At 41.6% G+C, this 18,141-nt stretch overlaps 1 protein-coding gene across 2 annotated transcripts in view; it reads left to right on the top strand.

Annotated features, from left to right (window-relative positions):
* Nucleotides 1–18,141, top strand: part of IQGAP2 (IQ motif containing GTPase activating protein 2) — a 312,077-nt gene that overhangs the window by 152,368 nt on the left and 141,568 nt on the right. For both annotated transcript variants that reach the window (XM_010352822.2, XM_030926971.1), the window contains exon 3: nt 11,678–11,834. In XM_010352822.2, coding sequence (XP_010351124.1) covers nt 11,678–11,834 — 157 coding nt within the window. The remainder of the gene's footprint in view (nt 1–11,677; nt 11,835–18,141) is intronic.

The raw sequence follows: 18,141 nt of genomic DNA, 5'->3' as shown, positions 1-18,141 counted from the left end.
TGGAGGCTGGAAATCCAAGAGCAAGGTGTCAACGTGTTTGGTTTCTTCTGAGGCCTCTGTCTTCGGCTTTGCAGATGGCCCTTTCACTACGTCCTTCTGTCCTCTCTCTATGAGCGTGCAGCCCTGGGAGCTCTCTGTGCCCTAAGCACGTTTTCTTATAAGGACAGCAGCCTCGCTTAATCACCTCGTTTTAACTTAACCATCTCTTTAAAGGCACTGTCTTCAAATACAGTCTCATTTTGTATTAGGGGTTAGGACTTCAACATATAAATTTGGGGAGCGGAACACAGTTCTGCCCATAACACTCTGCCCTCTGCACCCTCAGAATTCATGTCCTCCTCACAGCAAAATACATTCACCTGCATTCAACAGCCTAAGCCTTAACCCATTCTACCGTCAATTCTAAGTCCCAAATCTCATCTAAATATCATCTACATCAAGGTGGATGAGACTCAAGATGTATGATTCGTCTTGCAGCAAAAATTCTTCTCCAGCTGTGAACCTGTGAAACCAGACAAATTATTTGATTCCAAAATACAATGATGGGGACAGGCTTGGGATAGACATTCCCATTCCAAAAGGCAGAACTTGGAAGGAAGAAAAAAGGATCATGGATCCAAAGCAAGTCCAAGACCTAGCTGGGCAAATTATGTTCGATTTTAAGGCCTGAGAATAATTCTTTTTACATGATGGTCTGTCCTCCAGGCCCATTGGGCTGGCAGAATTTCTTCAAGGCCCCAGGTGGTAGCCTTGCTTTTGAGGCCTTGGACAATGACAGCCTGACTCACTGACACTGAGACAGAGACAGCCTCCCCCTTTGAAATGGAAGAGACACTTCCTCGCCCCCTGGGTCTGAACACTTTCAGTGTGGGGTGAGAGTAGCAGCTTTAGGGACCATTCTTCCTTTTTCTTGAAAGATAATACATGCTCACACCCAGAGCCAGATAGATCTATTGTCCCATCCTGTAGCATCTCAGAAGCCTGCTGTTGTATCCTGTCTCTGTCCCCTTTAGTCCAAGTCAGCAGTGTTTCTGCTGCTGGTAGAACCCCATCTCTATTCTTGCCTTCTGTTGAGATGGCTGATTAGATCTGTGAGTCCCACTGTCACTCTTTAGGGAGTGATTGTTCAGTCACACCGTTGGTGCCCTCTCCAGAACACATTCTTTTTCTTGCAATGTGGATAAGCTGAGAATTTTCCAGATCTTTAAGTTCTGGTTTGTTTAGCCTAACAATTTTTTCTTTAATTTCTCTCACTTCTCTTGCACTTTGCTAGAAGCAGGTAAGGAGAAAGGAAAGTGGCAAGGAAAGCACAGCAGGCTTTCAACACTTGGCTTAGAAATTTCAGCAGAATATCCAAGGTTGTCACTTATAAGCTCTATCTTCCACAAAACACAAAAACGCAATTCAGCGACGTTCTTGGCCATTTTATAACAAGGATTGCCTTTTCTTCAGTGTCTAACAATACATTCTCATTTCTGTCTAAAATCTCACTAGAATCACCTTTCATGTCCATATTTCTAGCAACAGTCTCTCTTAGCATCTGAGTCAACGTTCATTGCAACACAGTTTGGGGAAGCTTGCCAAACTCAACAGATTATACTATATCTTCCCCTGAAAGAGAAGAGTGAGACATAAGTCCTCTGAAGTCTCCTCCACTCCTACTACATCTTGGAGTCATATGTTGATTCTTTTCATGGTATTATGTGCCTGCGTTTTAAGGAAAATAGCATTCTTAAAGCAAAGCAAAAATTTTACTAAAGAAAAAAATTATCCTTTCATGTCACTTTCTTAGAGTGAACCAAGTAACTTTTGTATGAGAGAAGGATGGGGGCCCATAGATACACACCTCAGTTTTGCAGGGTAGGTTCCTACAGCCACGTCCCCCTGGGCTAATAAGGCTAATGGAATCATGGTGGCAGTTTTGCACTGGCCTCCAGCTGACGAAAAGTTTTGCCATGAGAACTTAACTTAGCCCTTCTGATGCTTTTACTGCCTGTTGACACAGAAGGTGAAAAATGACCAACTATGCTATACATAAAAACAAAGGCCACATATTCTTATATTCTTTTAGAATAGGTCTTATATGCTGATTTTTAAAATATTAGGGGAAAAATTGACTTGTGATACTTGAAAGTTCGTAGAACAGGGCACTGCATTAAAACAGGGTTTATGCAGATAAAACACACTTTTCTGTTCTTGGCCAGCAGTTCTACCATCAGGATACTTATTCCATACAGCACTGTATGATACAGACCAAGATTTATAGTTGGTGATTTCCTGAATAACCACTCAGATAGCAGATGCCTCCACAAAACAACTTTCATATGTTCTGCAAGGCACAAAGTAGTATAAAAGAAAGGATTGTTTGTTCCAGGGTTTTTGTGGGGTGGTTTCTTTTTTTTTCTTTTTCTTTTTTTTTGTCTCCCACAAGACAGAATTTTTCTTCTTGCCCTAAAATTTGAAAGATTTCTCCTTTCTCTCCCCTTCTTCCACAAGTAGTCCCACCCTAAAAAGGAAGATGAGGTTCTCTAGCAACCCTTAAGTTGCTCATAAGAAATAGCTTCAACTTTTGCTTTGGGGCAAGACGTTCACATATTGGGGTTGTGGGCCAATAAAACTAGTCAATAGAAGGAATGGGGAAGAAGCAGTGAATGTAAGGACAGTATTAGGGAGGAAGGGGGAATATTCTGGTTTTCATTTCTGTAGATTTTTAGGCCAAATTTGAAGACAGGCTCTTGAAGACACATGAAATATCTCTAACTTGAGTTTATGTATGCACACTTTATGTACTATCTGTACATAAGTCATAGACATATAGATTGGACTAGAATTGAGAGTTCAGAAATGAACTCTCACTTGTACAGTTAATTTTCAATAAAGGTGCCAAGACAGTTCAACAAAGGTAGCCTTTTTTTTTTTTTTTTAATACTTTAAGTTCTAGGGTACATGTGCACAACGTGCAGGTTTGTTACATATGTGTACATGTGCCATGTTGGTGTGCTGCACCCATTAACTCATCAGGCAGTCTTTTCAATAAATGGTGCTGGGACAACTGGGTAGCCATATGCAAAAGAATGAAGTTAGCCTCTCACCTCACACCATATACAAAAAGTAGTTCAAAATGGATCAAAGACCTAAACTAAGAGATAAAAGAGGAGAAAACATAGGCATAAATATGTAACATATAAAACACCAAAAATATAAACAACAAAAGAAGAAATAGATGAATGAGACTTCATCAAAATAAAAACATTTTTGCTTCAAATAACACCATTAAGAAAGTGAAAAGACAGCCCACAGAATGGAGGAAACACTTTCAAATCATATATCAAATAAGAATCTTGTATACTGAATATGTAAGGAACTCTTATAACTCAAAAATAAGAAGACAAATAATTCAACTAAAACATGAGCGATAGATTTGAAAGACATTTCTCCAAAAGTATATAAATGGGCTATATGTATATAAAAGGAAGCTGAATATCATTAGCCATCAGGGAAATGAAAATCAAAACCATAATGAGATACCACTTTGCATCCACTAGGATGGCTGTAATCAAAACGACAGAAGAGTATTGGCAAGGATGTGAAGAAATTGAAATCCTCATACACTGCTGGTGGGAAGGGGAAATGGTACAGCTGTTTTGGAAAACAGTCTGGAAGTCCTAAAAAGATTAAACATAGAGTTACCATATGACCCAGCAATTCTACTCTTGGGTATATACCCAAGGGAAATGAGAACATACGTCAATGCAAAAACTAGTTCACAAGTGTTTATAGCAGTATCATTCACAATAGTCAAAAAGTTGGGGGGGGGGAATAACATGTCCAAAAACTGATGAATAAATAAATAAATGTGATCTATCCATACAATGAAATATTATTCAAGAAAAAAATATGAAGTCCAGATGAACATGGATAAACCTTGAAAACATTATGCTAAGTGAAAGGTCACAAAAGGCCACATACTGTATGAGTCTATTTACATTTACAGGAAATGTTCAGAATAGGCAAATCTAAAGACAGTAGATTAGTGGGTTAGGGGCTTGGGGGTAAATGGAGAGTGACTGTTTATGGATATAAGGTTTCTTTTTTGGTGTAAGGAAGATGTTCTAAAATTGATGATGATGATGGTCTTTCAACCCAGTGAATATACTAAGAACCATTGCATTCCACGTGTTAAATGGGTGAGTGTATGATGTGTGGATTATATCTCAATAAAGATGTTAAGCCACACACAGTCATATTACATAATTACACAGTTATATTGAATTCCATTATAATTTTAGATTTATGGACTAACACTGAATACTCAGAGTATTAAGCGACCTGTTCCAGTGCATATAGCTGGTGATCACAGAGCCAGACTTCCGGAACATCAGGCCAGTTGTCCCTCTGTTGTGATTGTTATAGGAAGTTTGACCCCAACATACCATACAAGTCACACTTAAAACTTATATTGGTGTGGCCAGGTACCACTCACTTGTTCATGTAACAGATCAGCAAATCCCTGGAACTGAGGTTGGCAATGGCAATAGCAACCTGCTCCTGTAAGGTTCAGTAGTGTAGGGTGGGGGTGAGGAGACACAAGAGCTGCTGCTGCTTTTTTTTTTTTTTTTAAACCAACAAGAATGACCTTGAAAACAAGGGGTTCTTTTTTTTTTTTTTTTTTTTTTTTTTTGAGACGGAGTCTCGCTCTGTCACCCAAGCTGGAGTGCACTGGCCAGATCTCAGCTCACTGCAAGCTCCGCCTCCCAGGTTCACGCCATTCTCCTGCCTCAGCCTCCCGAGCAGCTGGGACTACAGGCGCCCGCCACCTCGCCCGGCTAGTTTTTTGTATTTTTTAGTAGAGACGGGGTTTCACCGTGTTAGCCAGGATGGTCTCGATCTCCTGACCTTGTGATCCGCCCGCCTCGGCCTCCCAAAGTGCTGGGATTACAGGCTTGAGCCACCGCGCCCGGCCAACAAGGGGTTCTTTACCACACAATTATTCAGGGACCCTGACTGATGGAAGTTATTCTACCTTCTCCAGCCAGCAGACGGGGAGGGGAGAGAAGAGGCGTATCCATGGGAGGTTTTCTGAGCCACCTTAGAGTGGTGCACCCCTCACACTCATTTCCCCACACCTTCTGTGGTTACAATGCCGTCACTTGGCCCCTCACAGATGCCGTGGGCCTACGAATGCAGACTCTGACCAGCAGCTACTCTTAGTTGAACAATTTGGTATTGAAGCAGCTATGGTTGTCTGAGGTATATACCCTGGGGTTGGTTGTCTGTCGCATGCCAGGAAAATTTAGGACACATACACAAGGAGTTTAGGAGCAGAGGTTTTTTTTTTTTTTTTTCTGAGGCGGAGTCTCGCTCTGTCGCCCGGACTGGAGTGCGGTGGCCAGATCTCAGCTCACTGCAAGCTCCACCTCCCGGGTTTACGCCATTCTCCTGCCTCAGCCTCCCGAGTAGCTGGGACTACAGGCGCCCGCCACCTCGCCCGGCTGGTTTTTGTATTTTTAGTAGAGACGGGGTTTCACCGTGTTAGCCAGGATGGTCTCGATCTCCTGACCTCGTGATCCGCCCGTCTCGGCCTCCCAAAGTGCTGGGATTACAGGCTTGAGCCACCGCGCCCGGCCGGGAGCAGAGGTTTAATAGGTAGAAGAGAAGAGGAAGAGAAACAGCTTCCTCTGTAGAGGAAGGGGTCTCCCAGCAGAAAGGACCTGCTGGTGGTGAATGCCCCGAGTTTCATAGTAGGGTTTCAAGAGCCAGTGTCTGATTTACATAGAGCTCATAGATTGGTTCAATCAGGTATGATGTTTACATAGTACGTGGGGAAGGCTTGTTGCCCCACCCTAATCTTCTTATGCAAATGGGCTTTCCAGTTGATGGGGCCGTCTTGTCTGCGCCTTTACAGTACAGGTGGCTGACAGAGAAGGGAAGGTGGAGCCGCCATCTTGAACATGTCTAATCCTTAGTTCTTGCCGGCATTCACCTGTGCAAGCTCCCAACTTGCAGGCTGCTGTCTGTTAGAAAATGATTTGTGGCGGCTTTTCATTTAAAAAAAAATTTTACCAAGGACTCCCATACCCTTGCTATCTGCCTGAGTGATTTCTTCTTAACTCCTATATCACTATCTGTGCTTGAAGTTTTTTCCTTATACTAAAAAATCGATCTAAAGGCTAGTCAGCACACATGATGACTGTGCACAAGTTTGGAAGTTGCATATCATGGCTCCTGCTTCATTGTGAGGGATTTTAATACCTTTAGAGCAATGTTAAGTACCCAGTCTGACTGGTTATTCTGTCAGCAGAGTCTGTCACCTGTCCTAGAAGAATAGTCTTGTTTGTTGCTCATATACGGGCTGATGATTGATAGGAGTTTCCGAATTGTATTTTATTGGAAGGATCTTTGAGAACTCTAGGCCTGTGGGCCTTCCTGAGGAGGTGACTGCATTTGAATAGGCTCTAAGTTTCCTATATCCTGCCTCTGCCCTGCTACAGCACTACAAGGGGGAAACCTGGACCATTTACTGTGCCTGTTGCAAGGTAGGTGACAGAGGGAGTTCTGAGAGAACAAACAAAGCCCCAGGAATCTACTCAACCCTGACAGTGAATATACTATCCTCTGACCTAATACTGAAACAGTGACAACATCTATGTCTCCAAGCTGTGGAACTCTGACCGCTACTCTGAAAGTAGCCCTGGAGTATTTTGTTACCACTTTTGTTTTACGCTAGGCCTAGACTGGAGGATTCAGTTTGGTGAGTTGTGAGAAATTAAAAGTTGGAATTAGAGGAGCAGAGGCTGGCCCCTGTCAACTTATTGAGCTGGGTGGCCTTAGCCTTTTCTGAGCTTTGGAAAACCTCAGATACCACGTCAGAACATCAACAGAATCTGAGAACAACACCGGAAAATCATCAGCAAATGGTGATCCCGATAGCACCTCTTCCTTATGGAGTGATCATGAGAAGATTCCATGATAATCCCCATAAAGTATCAAGTCCAGATTTTGGCACAAGATCGTGCTCAATAACTACTAGCTGTCATTGATAATAATAGCATCATCTTTTGACTTTCAAGGCAGAGAAAAAGAGGTATCTCCATTGATGCCTAATGTTAAAAAAAGTAACACTTCGTAAATCTTTGGCAATATCTTAAAATATTTTATGATGTAACTGTGATTCTTGGAAAACTTTCTTTTTAGCAGTCAGAATCTTTCATAACCATGTTAAGTACTTGCTTTGTGTAAATAGGTTGCCAGGCACAAAGGGATCATAAAGAGAAAGAAGAAATGGCCTTTGCCTTTGAGCAGTTGATAATGTCATAAGAATTAGCCATGGCTATATTTTAAACAGGTTGTAGCTAACCTAAGTTTTTGCTATCAATGTTTTATTATTTTTTTTCTTAATTTTTTTTGAGACAGAGTCTCTGTCGCCCAGGCTGGAGTGCAGTGGTGCGATCTCGGCTCACTGCAACCTCCGCCTCTCAGATTCAAGCAATTCTCCTGCCTCAGCCTCCTGAGTAGCTGGTACTGCAGCACCCATTACCATGCCCAACTAATTTTTGTCTTTAGTAGAGATAGAGTTTTGCCATGTTGGCCAGGGTGGTCTCGAACTCCTGACCTCAAGTGATCCGCCCCTCTCAGCCTCCCAAAGTGTTGGGATTACAGGCATGAGCCACCATGCCTGGCCTGGTATCAGTGTTTTAAACCAACTGCACATATATTCTAATACAGACAAAAATGTGATTAGCTCTTTTTAAAAACAAGCCCAACTGAAATATCATACTTCAGAGCTTTTATTTTTGCATCCTGCCCCTTGCTCCCAATTGTCAGCTTATCTCCCCCTACTCTTGCTACCAATTGCCAGTTTACCCCCAACCTTACCCCTCACACATATACCCAATTACCAGGTTGTTATAAAACATTCATATATTTTTGTGTATAAAATGATTTCTTGCATTTTTCCAAGATAATTATTTGAAAATGTAATTATTTGAAAACAGATTGTGTTTTACCGTGAAATCACCTAATACCCTAATTAGTTTCTTTAACTTAGAAACTCGGTCTAGAGCAGTGGCTCTTAACTTGGCCACATTTTTTTTTAAGGCAGCATTATTATTTATTTCTTCTTTTCAAAATTTAGCAAGTCCGTGATATTCCTACTTCAGTTTATTCGACGCAAGGCTCAAATGATATGTGAATGATATGCATGATATGTGAAAAGGAAGTTCATCATCATCATATCTTACCTGTTCCTTGTTCTTCCAGTTTCACAGCCCCTTAGAATGTTGGAGCTGGCAAGGACTTTATCAACAAATTCTTCTCATCACCAACACCCCTCCTTTAGCAGAGGAGAGAAACTGAGGCTCAGAGATGTGAGGGGACTTGCTTACAGTCACACCACCACTATGTGACTGACTCCTGGTGCAGAACCCTCCCTTCAACCACGTGCCTCTCCCTGGCTGGTAATCTCCGTCTGTTTTTCAACTCCCTTTTCTGAGATGTCACCAAGTCCTCTTACTGTTTCCTGGAAATGTCTCTTGGTTGTCTTCCTTCCCATTTCTTCCTGGCTGATCCCGTCCCTCAACACCTCACAATGGGAAAGGCCTGACAGAGGACTTGGTCTCTGAGGCATCCATTATACTAGATGAATTTTCTCTAATTACCACTGTCAGCACATCACTCCTCTTCTTTGAGGCTGCCAGGAGCTCCCTGCTTCTTGTGGCTACAAATGTCAACACCTGTCCTTGCATGCTAGACCTTCCAGAGCCTAGCTTCACGGTGAAGACCCAGCTTCATTGCTCTTTTCTCCCTGTGAGTCCCAAAGGCCCACTGTCTTCCCTGGGTTTCCTTCGTGAGTCAGCCAGGTTTCTTTTATGCCTTTAGTTTCTGTTCTCCCCAGCTTCCGGTTCTCTCCCTGCCTTTCCAACTACAGCAGGTCCTCCAATACTGTCGTTTCATTCTATGTCATTTCCTCATAATGTTGATGAAGGAAAAGAAAGGGCCACTGTGGAGTTCGTGTGGTCTCCCCAGGTCCGCGTGGGTTTTCTCTGGGCACTCGTTAGATGTGCGTGTTAGGTTAACTGATGTGGCTACATTGTCCCCACTGAGTGAGTATGGTGGGGGTGTGAGTGTGTCCTCCAGTGGGAATGCATCCTGTCCAAGGTTAGTGCCCCTCACCCCCCCACCCCTGAGCTGCTGGGATAGGCTCCGGCCACACAAGACCCTGAACTGGAATAAGAGGGTGAAGAATTTTCTTACTTTTTGTGTTTTTCCAGTCCCTTCGTTATACTAAAAGTTTATGTTAATCTTTCTTAATTGTTTGTATAGCTCACATTTATTTCAGTGTTTAACATTGAGGTGTTTTGGTCTTTATTTAGAAGTTTGGTGATGTTTTTGTGGCCAGAAATATGCAATAGGAACTTAATTGTTTTTTAGAGACAGAGGCTTGCACTGTTGCCCAGGCTGGAATGCTGTGGCCTGACTATGACTTACTGCAGCCTCAAACTCCTGGTCTCAAGCAATCCCCTGACCTTAACCCCCTGAGTAACTGGGACCACAGGTGCGAACCACCATGACTGGCTCTTTTTTTTTTTTTTTTTTTTTTTTTTTTTTAAGAGAGCCAGGGCCTCACTGTGCTGCCTAGCCTGGTTCAAACTCCTGGCCTCAAGCAATCCTCCCACCTCACCCTCCCAAAGTGCTGGAATTACAGGCATGAGCCATAGCATCCAGTGTAACTTGTTTGTAGAGATTTGCCTATGGTACGATTGATTTTGTTATACATTATTTTGCTTAAATTCATAGTTTCCAGGTAGTTGAGGACTTACTGTACTCTATTCTTCGAGGCCAAGTCCAGGTGCTACCACCTTTTTAATGTTTTCCTTGATTGCTGCAGTGATAACCCAATGATTCCCCTTTACTCCCAAACTTTTTCTGATTATATCCTACCATGTAGCATTGCACATCATAGCCTGTCGTATGGTTCTGTGGCTTTTCCTTAGAATTGTGTGGCCTTCTCAAGTGTATTGAATGCTCTTTGAAGGCAAGGCTTATGTTTATATTTTTATCATATACACTATTCCTTTCCCATCCATTGGAAATATGTTCAAAGACCCTCAGTGGATGCCTGAGACTGAAGATAGCACCAAACTTTGAATATAGTGTTTTTGCATATAGATACATACCTATGCTCAGGTTTAATTTATAAAGTAGGCATAGAAAGAGATTAACAACAGTAACTAATAATAAAACAGAACAATTATAACAATTGTAACAATATATTATGATAAAAGTTCTGTGAATGTGGACTCTGTCTCTGTCTCCAAATATCTTATTGTACTGCACTTACCCTTCTTGTGATGAGGAAGGGATGGGAGTGGGACAGCATGAGATTTCATCACACTACTCAGAATGGTATGCAATTTAAAACTCATGAATTTTGTATTCTTGGAACTTTCCATTTAATATTTTCAGACCTAGTTGACCTCAAGTAACTAAAACTGCAGAAAGTGAAACCTTGGATAACGGGGGACTACTGGATTCCAATTCTATAATGCCTAATACGTGGTCAGCAATAACCACTTATTAGGGGCTTGCTGAACTTCTAAAAGTTGTTATTCAGAGCTACAAGCGGTTCAGACATATTATAGTGTTGGCAGCTTGGGTTGGGATCAGTTGTTAATATTGGGGCACGGTGCTCTACTGTGTTTCACCTGTTGGCAGGACCAGTGGCTATTGTGTTAGTGATCCTCTGAGGAGACTGTCTATATAGATATAGTGCTCACACTAATAGTTGGATTTGTAGATCAATAGCTGAGTGGCAGGGAGGCTGGGGGCTCCCCTGCTGAGAACTGCACACCAGCATCTTGAATCTTCCAGTAGGTAATAATTACTTGAGAAAGGAATATCCTCATAACTCTGACAGATCCTCAGCACACCACGGTGACATGTGAACTGGCCTGTCTCCTCTTCCACTGTAAGTCCTTGAGCCAGTAATGACCTTGGTGTTCTCTTTTCTACAATACTGGCACAACATCTTAAGGTTTAATCTGATCTTTGTCTAAAATAATCTTTTTCAGAACCCATTAAGTACGGTATCTTCCCAAAAAAGATAAGTGTGTTGTCATAAGTTCCTGGTATTGGAAAAAGGAGTCTGTATTATTTAAAGAAGCCTTGTCTGCTTACTTAATTCCGATGCCCCTTTTCCATGCCTTCCTACCTTTCCTGGTAGTCATTCCTGGACTGAGGTAACTGTAGATTTTATAGTACTTTGGACTGTGCACTCCCCAAGGTACAACCCCTAAAAGAATTGCCTCTGCCAAAGTCTCATAAACTTGGAATTATTTTTTCTTTAATGTCAGCAGGACTGATTCCGCCCATACAAAATGGTTTGGCCTTTTCCTTCTTTGGCACAAAAAGAGACTTGGCAGAGGCTCAGATAAAGGTGAAGTTGATGAGCTCTGGCATGGGAGTGAGCTCAGCGCTTCTGGGCTTTCATTCCCCCTGTTCGTCTCATGTTCGAAACCCTCATTCCATCCAGAAAGTCTTCCCTTCCCACCAGTGACACCTAAAGATGTTTCAGATCCTGCTTCCTTTGTCTCCAACACACACAACGAAATGCTGAATGCCTTCATTTGCAGGAAGTTACCCAACTGGAGTCACTTTAATATTTTTTTAATCTTTTTAGGTGGATGGAAGTTTGCTTAGTTGAAGAATTGCCACCAACCACTGAACTGGAAGAAGGGCTCCGGAATGGAGTTTACCTTGCAAAGTTAGCCAAGTTCTTTGCCCCGAAAATGGTATCAGAGAAAAAGATCTATGATGTGGAACAAACACGTTATAAGGTAACCAAGATCTAATTGGTTTTGGCTTTCAGCTAAAAGTGAAAGTTTGGTATTTCATATCCTCTCCCTTCTTTTAGTGTTTCTGTAAGGATTTTGGGGGCTGGGGGATGTCTTTGGAGCCTGTTAATAGCATTCCTGAGGCAGCAGCAGTTTTAAAAAGCAAAGTGTTTCTATTTCTGGTCTGATGCTGAGAGACTTCTGACTTATGGGGCCTCCCAGTGCCTCCCCCAATTATTCCTTCATGGAAGTCAGTTTTGACTTTATTAGTGCCAGTAAAGGTAAAAGTGGGGGCGTGCTACCACTCCTTTTTTCACTTGAACTTGTGGCCCTAAAGAGTTAGGGCCAATGTGATAAAACAAGTAGGAAGGTCGAATGATCAGCCAAGCGTTCTTTTCCATTTGATGCTTAAAACAAAATATGACTAACCACTTTGTGTAAACTAGTTTTAAGAATTGTTTCAGGACTAATTAGGGAAGCATCAGAAAATAAAAATCTATCATAGTCCTTTCAGAAACATCACAACAGCTGAGTGTGGTGGCTCTTGCCCATAATCCCAACACTTTTGGAGGCCAAGGTAGGAGGATTGCTTGAGCCCAGGAGTTCAAGGCTGCAGTAAGCTATGATCACACCACTGCCCTTGAGCCTAGGTGAGAGTGAGACCCTGTTTCTAAGATAATAATAGCAAGAAGAAGAAGAAGAAAGTTCAACAATAAAAACCGCACTGTTATTTAAATTTGGAGGAAGCAGGAGAAGAAAACAAAATCAAACACCAATTTTATAGTAATAGAAATCCCGATTTTTTAGAGATACATATCAAAGTATTTAAAGATAAAGTGATACATCTAGGATTTGTTTCAAAATAATTGAGGGGAAGGTAGACAGATGATAAAAAGCTGGCCATGAGTTCATAACTGTTGAGTTGATTGATGGTTACATAGGAGTTCATTATACTATTCTGTCTACTTTTTTACATTTGAATTTATATATTCAAAAGGAAAAGGAAAAAGCAAACGCCAACCTAGAAGGCTCCTCCATTAGCAATGTATCTTCAAAACAGAATTTTTAAATGTCTGGTGTTCTATTCTGCAATTTGTGACCTCTTGTCTGCTGCAGGTCAAGGTTTCTAAAGCTTCTTTGAAACTTGATCTTTATTTGTTTAATGCATTCACTTCTGTATATCAATATTTTTTATCTGCAGATTTTCAAGTATTCTGAACAGTTATTTCTCTTACAGCTATATGTTGAGTATAGTTGGAAAAGGAATTATTTCCCATTTATTGCATAATTCATAGTACCCTTCACTTATTGAGGCAGAATATATTCTTTAAATATGTACATTAAATACAGGTAGAATGTTTGAATAATCTTTAAAGTTAACAATAGACAAGATTACTTGTCAAATTTATTTTGAGTCTATTTTTCTAGTCTAGTCAAAAAGGTAACCGAGCACAAGTTTTTGCCTTGAATAATGTTATAAATAAAAACGTTTACATTTATTAAAGTAAATTTGTGTTCATGAAGTTTCACTCCAGAGTTCTAGCTCAATATAACCTTCCACAAGACTTTAATAAAACAATCACTTAGCCAGCTAAAATTAAAGTTTAGAAAATTTTTTTGAGAAATATTTTTAGAAATTCAGAGAAGCCCAGAAAAAGACCATCTGTATCCTCTCTTCACAACATAAATATTTGTTCACATTTTAGACTACATCTTGTCTTTTTTTCATGGCTTTTATTTTGGTTATAATCAAGATCTAGGTCTGTCAGTACCAACACGTATGTAGATTTGACGATAGAGTTAAAGCGTAGTTGGGATAGGCTCCAGCTCGACTGAAAGGGAATTACAGATTTTCTTTTGGCTTTCTTGGACTGTGAGAATCAGGCTGGGAAGACAGGCCCTTCATGGAAATGAGCCTCAGAGCAGTGTGTGAGCCAGTTCTTTTCTCTTCCTGGAATATTGTATACCTTGAATATAGGAGTGTCCTTCCAGACCAGCTCGGGGCCCTCATGGGCAGTTGCCTCATGGCAACTTAAATAGGTACCTTCTCCTCCTGGCATCAGAGATCCTATTATTTAAATGAATAACAACTTCTCTTTAGGATGGGGACGGGGAAATAATATTTGCAATTTCTGGTTATGGAATAAAATACTTGTGGGGCGTGGGCAGGTGATGACATACATGCCCAAGTGAAACATCACAAGAGGGAGGCCACCCCTGCCTCATCAGATCCCTGGAAGGCCGGGTGGCACAGAGATGATGCTGGGAGAGGGGCAGGAAGGAGGGAGGCACAGCAGGAGGGAACCGTGGCCAGCTGTGGCGTGGGAGCCCCTCCTTGCTGAGTTAAAAGAAAAAAACATAAGATGAATGGAAAGGACCCCTCTGTGGATTGACTGCAGAAAGAGGTTGGTTTGTTTTTTTCTTATTAAATCCATGAAAGTGCCTAGTGTTCTTGATGGAAACTTAGAGTGATTTGCCTTGTAATCATAAAATCTTATTTTAGGGCCTTTTCATTTCTCATACAAAAATGAAAGGAGATAAATATTAGCAAATAGGTAACTCAACTTCCTGATCTTGTATTCTTCAGGACTGAAACATATCACATAGCCCTTTGCGAGGAGAGCTAAATCATGGGACTAAGGCAAAGATGTTGAAGCATGAGGGAACACTCAATAACCCAGCCCTAGCTCCTCATGCCATCTGGAAACCATGAATTCATTGAACTCGGGCTCTCGCTGCAGGGTCTGCCTAGACTGTAGCCATAAAATATGTCAGCCTTGGCACTGGCAGCTTTGATGACTATCAGTTAGGCAGACAGGAGCTTTTGTGCTACCTCATTCTCTTTGTCTGCCAGCTTATGTACAACCGTAGTTCCTCATTAATTTAGGATTGGAAAGATGTCCTGAGTATTTGATTTCAACTTTCCAGTTATAAGTATTTTTTCCATGGCCACCTCTGCCGTCCACACCAGGTCTGAGTTACATGCCCATGCTATGTGCTCTGCAGCTCCTGACACAGTCTGTCTTGCACATGCCATAGTATATTGTAAAGCGGTCAGGCACCGATGCCCCCTACCCAGTTAATGGTGCAGAGTCTGATCCATAGTAGGTACTTGGGGAGTAGCTGTTGGATAAAGGAATGAAAGACAATAGTTTCACATAAGCCAAAGGATTCCATACCTTTTCTTGCCTTCTGTGCTTTATTTGGTACGTACTCAATATGCTGAGTGTGACACTCTTCCTCTAAGAATGGTGCTCAAGCCTCCTGAAGAACCACCTAATGGGTGTGTGTAAAAACTGGATTCCTGGGTCCCACCCCAGACTAGTGAGTCAGGCAGAATCTCTTGACCCAGGAAGCAGTACTCTTAATAAATCACCTGCAGGTGATTCTTTTCTTCTGTGCTTCTAAGGTTTGAGTTGAGAACCACTGCTCTAATAAGTGAATAAACATTAATATAACAAATTGCAATACAATTGTAGGGAAGGAAGATAAAGGTGTACCACAATAGAAATACATATAGGGTAGAATTCATTCATCCATACAACACTTGTCAAGACATATTGCATGTCAGGCACTATTCTAGGCACTAACGGCAGAATAGTGAGCCAAGCAGGCAAGGGCTTGGTTTCATGGTGGTGGGGAGGCGGACTAAGTGAATTTATAGCTGTGAATTGTGATAAGCGTCTGAAGGAAGACACGAAAGCCAATGTTATGGGTAGATAGCAACGGCCAGGAGATGGGCTTCTCTGAGGAGGAGTTTACTCTGAGGTTGGAAGAGTGAGAAGAAAGTCACCTGTGTGCACTCAGGGGTGGGCATCAGGAAGAACTGTACAAAGAGAGGGAGCTCATTTGTGAGAGACTTGCCACAAGGAGGAAAAGAGCTTGGCCATAGTGGAGTGGTTGAAAGGGATGGTGGTGGAAGATGATGCCAGGAAGAGCAGAGATGAGATTGCACAGCCATGCAGGCCCCATGGAGCACCTGAGATTTCATGCAACGTTGAGGGGACAGCAATCAGAAGCCTTGTGATGCCATATGGTGCAGTTTGTGCTTCAGAAAGATCAGTTGCTGCTATACAGAGAAAAAACCAGAAAGAGGATGAGAGGGGACAGAGTCCAGGGAGGGGATAATTCAGTCCAGGTAGCAGTGGCCTGCACAGACAAGAAGTGAACTGCTTCAAGAGGGAAAACCAAGGGTGGATCCTGAAAAGGAAATAGAAATGGGTGGAGGGTCATGAGAAGACAACTAGGTGGACAGTGGGAGATGACCAAGGAGGAGGGAGCAGTCCTGTCCATTCTAAATGGGTTGTTGGGTGGTGAAGGGCCAGGAAGATTTCCATGGCGGGGTCTTGAAAGATTAGAAAGTGGTCCCAGGCAGACTGGGGCAGGCAAGAGAAAGAGGAGTGGACGGAAGGGCCTTCCTTGGGGAGGTTTCAGTCTGACAAGGTTCAAAGATAGTACTCTGAACAGCACCTTGATAATTGTAGGTTTATAATAAATTCTTGTCAAATATGTAGGTATGCCTTAGATAGGGAAGGCATGCACACAGTGGTTAGCAGTGTGAACTGCAGAATCAAAATACTTCAGAGTCTAGCTTCGCCATTAACTTTGGCTCTCTGAGCCGCAGTTTCCTCACCTGTGAAGTGGGAATACAGATTGAGTATCCCTAATCCAAAAATCCAAGGTGCTCCAATTGACATGACACTCAAAGGAAATGGTCCTTGGAGCATTTTGGATTTTGGATTTTGGGATTAGGGGTGCTCAGTCAGTATGTCTAATGCAAATATTCCAGAATTTATAAAAATCAGAAACTTGAAACACTTCTAATGCCAAACATTTCAGATAAGGGATCCTCAACGTAATAACAACAGTATCTGCCTTTGTAGAGATATTGTGAGGCACAAAATGATCCATGCAGGGCACTTGGCATGGTGCCTGATAGACATAAGCATCTAATGAATATTGGAGGCAGTGTTTGTTCTAAAGTACTTGAGCAGTAAAATAAACATAATATTTGGACTTGAAGTGCAAATATTATGTGGTTCTGCAAGGGAGTCTTAACCTTGAGCCTGACTAGTTAGGTCAACTCAAGCATCTTACTGACTTGTGCCCTCAGTTTCCTCATCTGTAAAATAAGCAAATTTGGATAATGTTACTGGTTTCTAAAGTACCTTCTGGTTTTAAAATGCTTTGATTCCAGTGTGTAAGATGTTAGCATCCAATGATGACAACGTAATTCCTCATCTATGCAGTTTAAACTAGATGAACCATGTTTGCTGGTGTAATAGCTCAGCAGTGGAAAAACAGCATATACTTCCTGGTCCAATACCTGAAAGAAATTAGGTGTATGGATAACAGCAACCCTTGGCTAAATCTGACTGTAGACATGTCACCTCATCTAATAGTAATATACAGGACTGGAGTGGGAAGAAAAGACTTGTTAAAGATGATTATAGTGGACTGAGATTATTTCAAGCCTATTTAGAAGACCATTTTCATTCTAAGTGAAGCAAACTCAGTAGATTGACAACGTTATTGCTGCAATTCGCTAACCAAAGTGTGTTTCTTAAGTATGCAAACATGAATCATAGGGTTCTGAAGTCAGCATTCTCAGGTAGTTTAAAAGGATGAAAGATTTGAAATCTGTCATTTCATTTGTTGCAGAAATATGACCAAGATAACCACCCTTTTCTTCAGTGCCTCTTAACATGAAGCACTGAACATTTTTCTGACCTTAAATGTAAATGAAAGTTCCAAGCCTAATCTTGTAGTGTAATAGTTATAATAACTAATATTTACTGCATTCTTAGGTGCACTTTGCAACTAAATACCTTCCATATATTCTCAGTTTAATCTCTGCAACTCAAAGAAGCATTTTGTGGCTCAGGAACCAAGGTTCAGAAAGATTTGTATCTTTCCTGAGATACTTTGCTAACAAGACCACTAAATACATGGGTGTCTTTGTTATATAATTTGGGATTGTTGGAGCCCACCAGTTTTGGAAACCAGAAACCCTCTGTGGTCAAACAAGATTAGGTTTATTTAACTTGTTGGGCAAGAAAAATGCATACCCATATTGCCACAGGGAAGAGAAATGAGTAGATTTGGTCTTGTGCTGGGTGATTCTAGTAGGGATTTAGGGAAGCAAGAACCCATTTTCTTTTGGGTATTGTCAGGAAGTGGGATCAATTTGGTGTCTTGGTAATTTTTATCTAAGAGGTGGGAAGATTGAATAGGGACTTAGATAGTCATCAGTAAAGAAAGCAGAGTAGCTCATATTAGTTGGAAGAGGGGGACATTATTTTGTGGCACA

This window comes from Rhinopithecus roxellana, chromosome 3, assembly GCF_007565055.1.
Source record: "Rhinopithecus roxellana isolate Shanxi Qingling chromosome 3, ASM756505v1, whole genome shotgun sequence".
Lineage (NCBI taxonomy): Eukaryota > Metazoa > Chordata > Mammalia > Primates > Cercopithecidae > Rhinopithecus > Rhinopithecus roxellana.
This window is presented reverse-complemented; position numbering and strand designations above follow the sequence as displayed.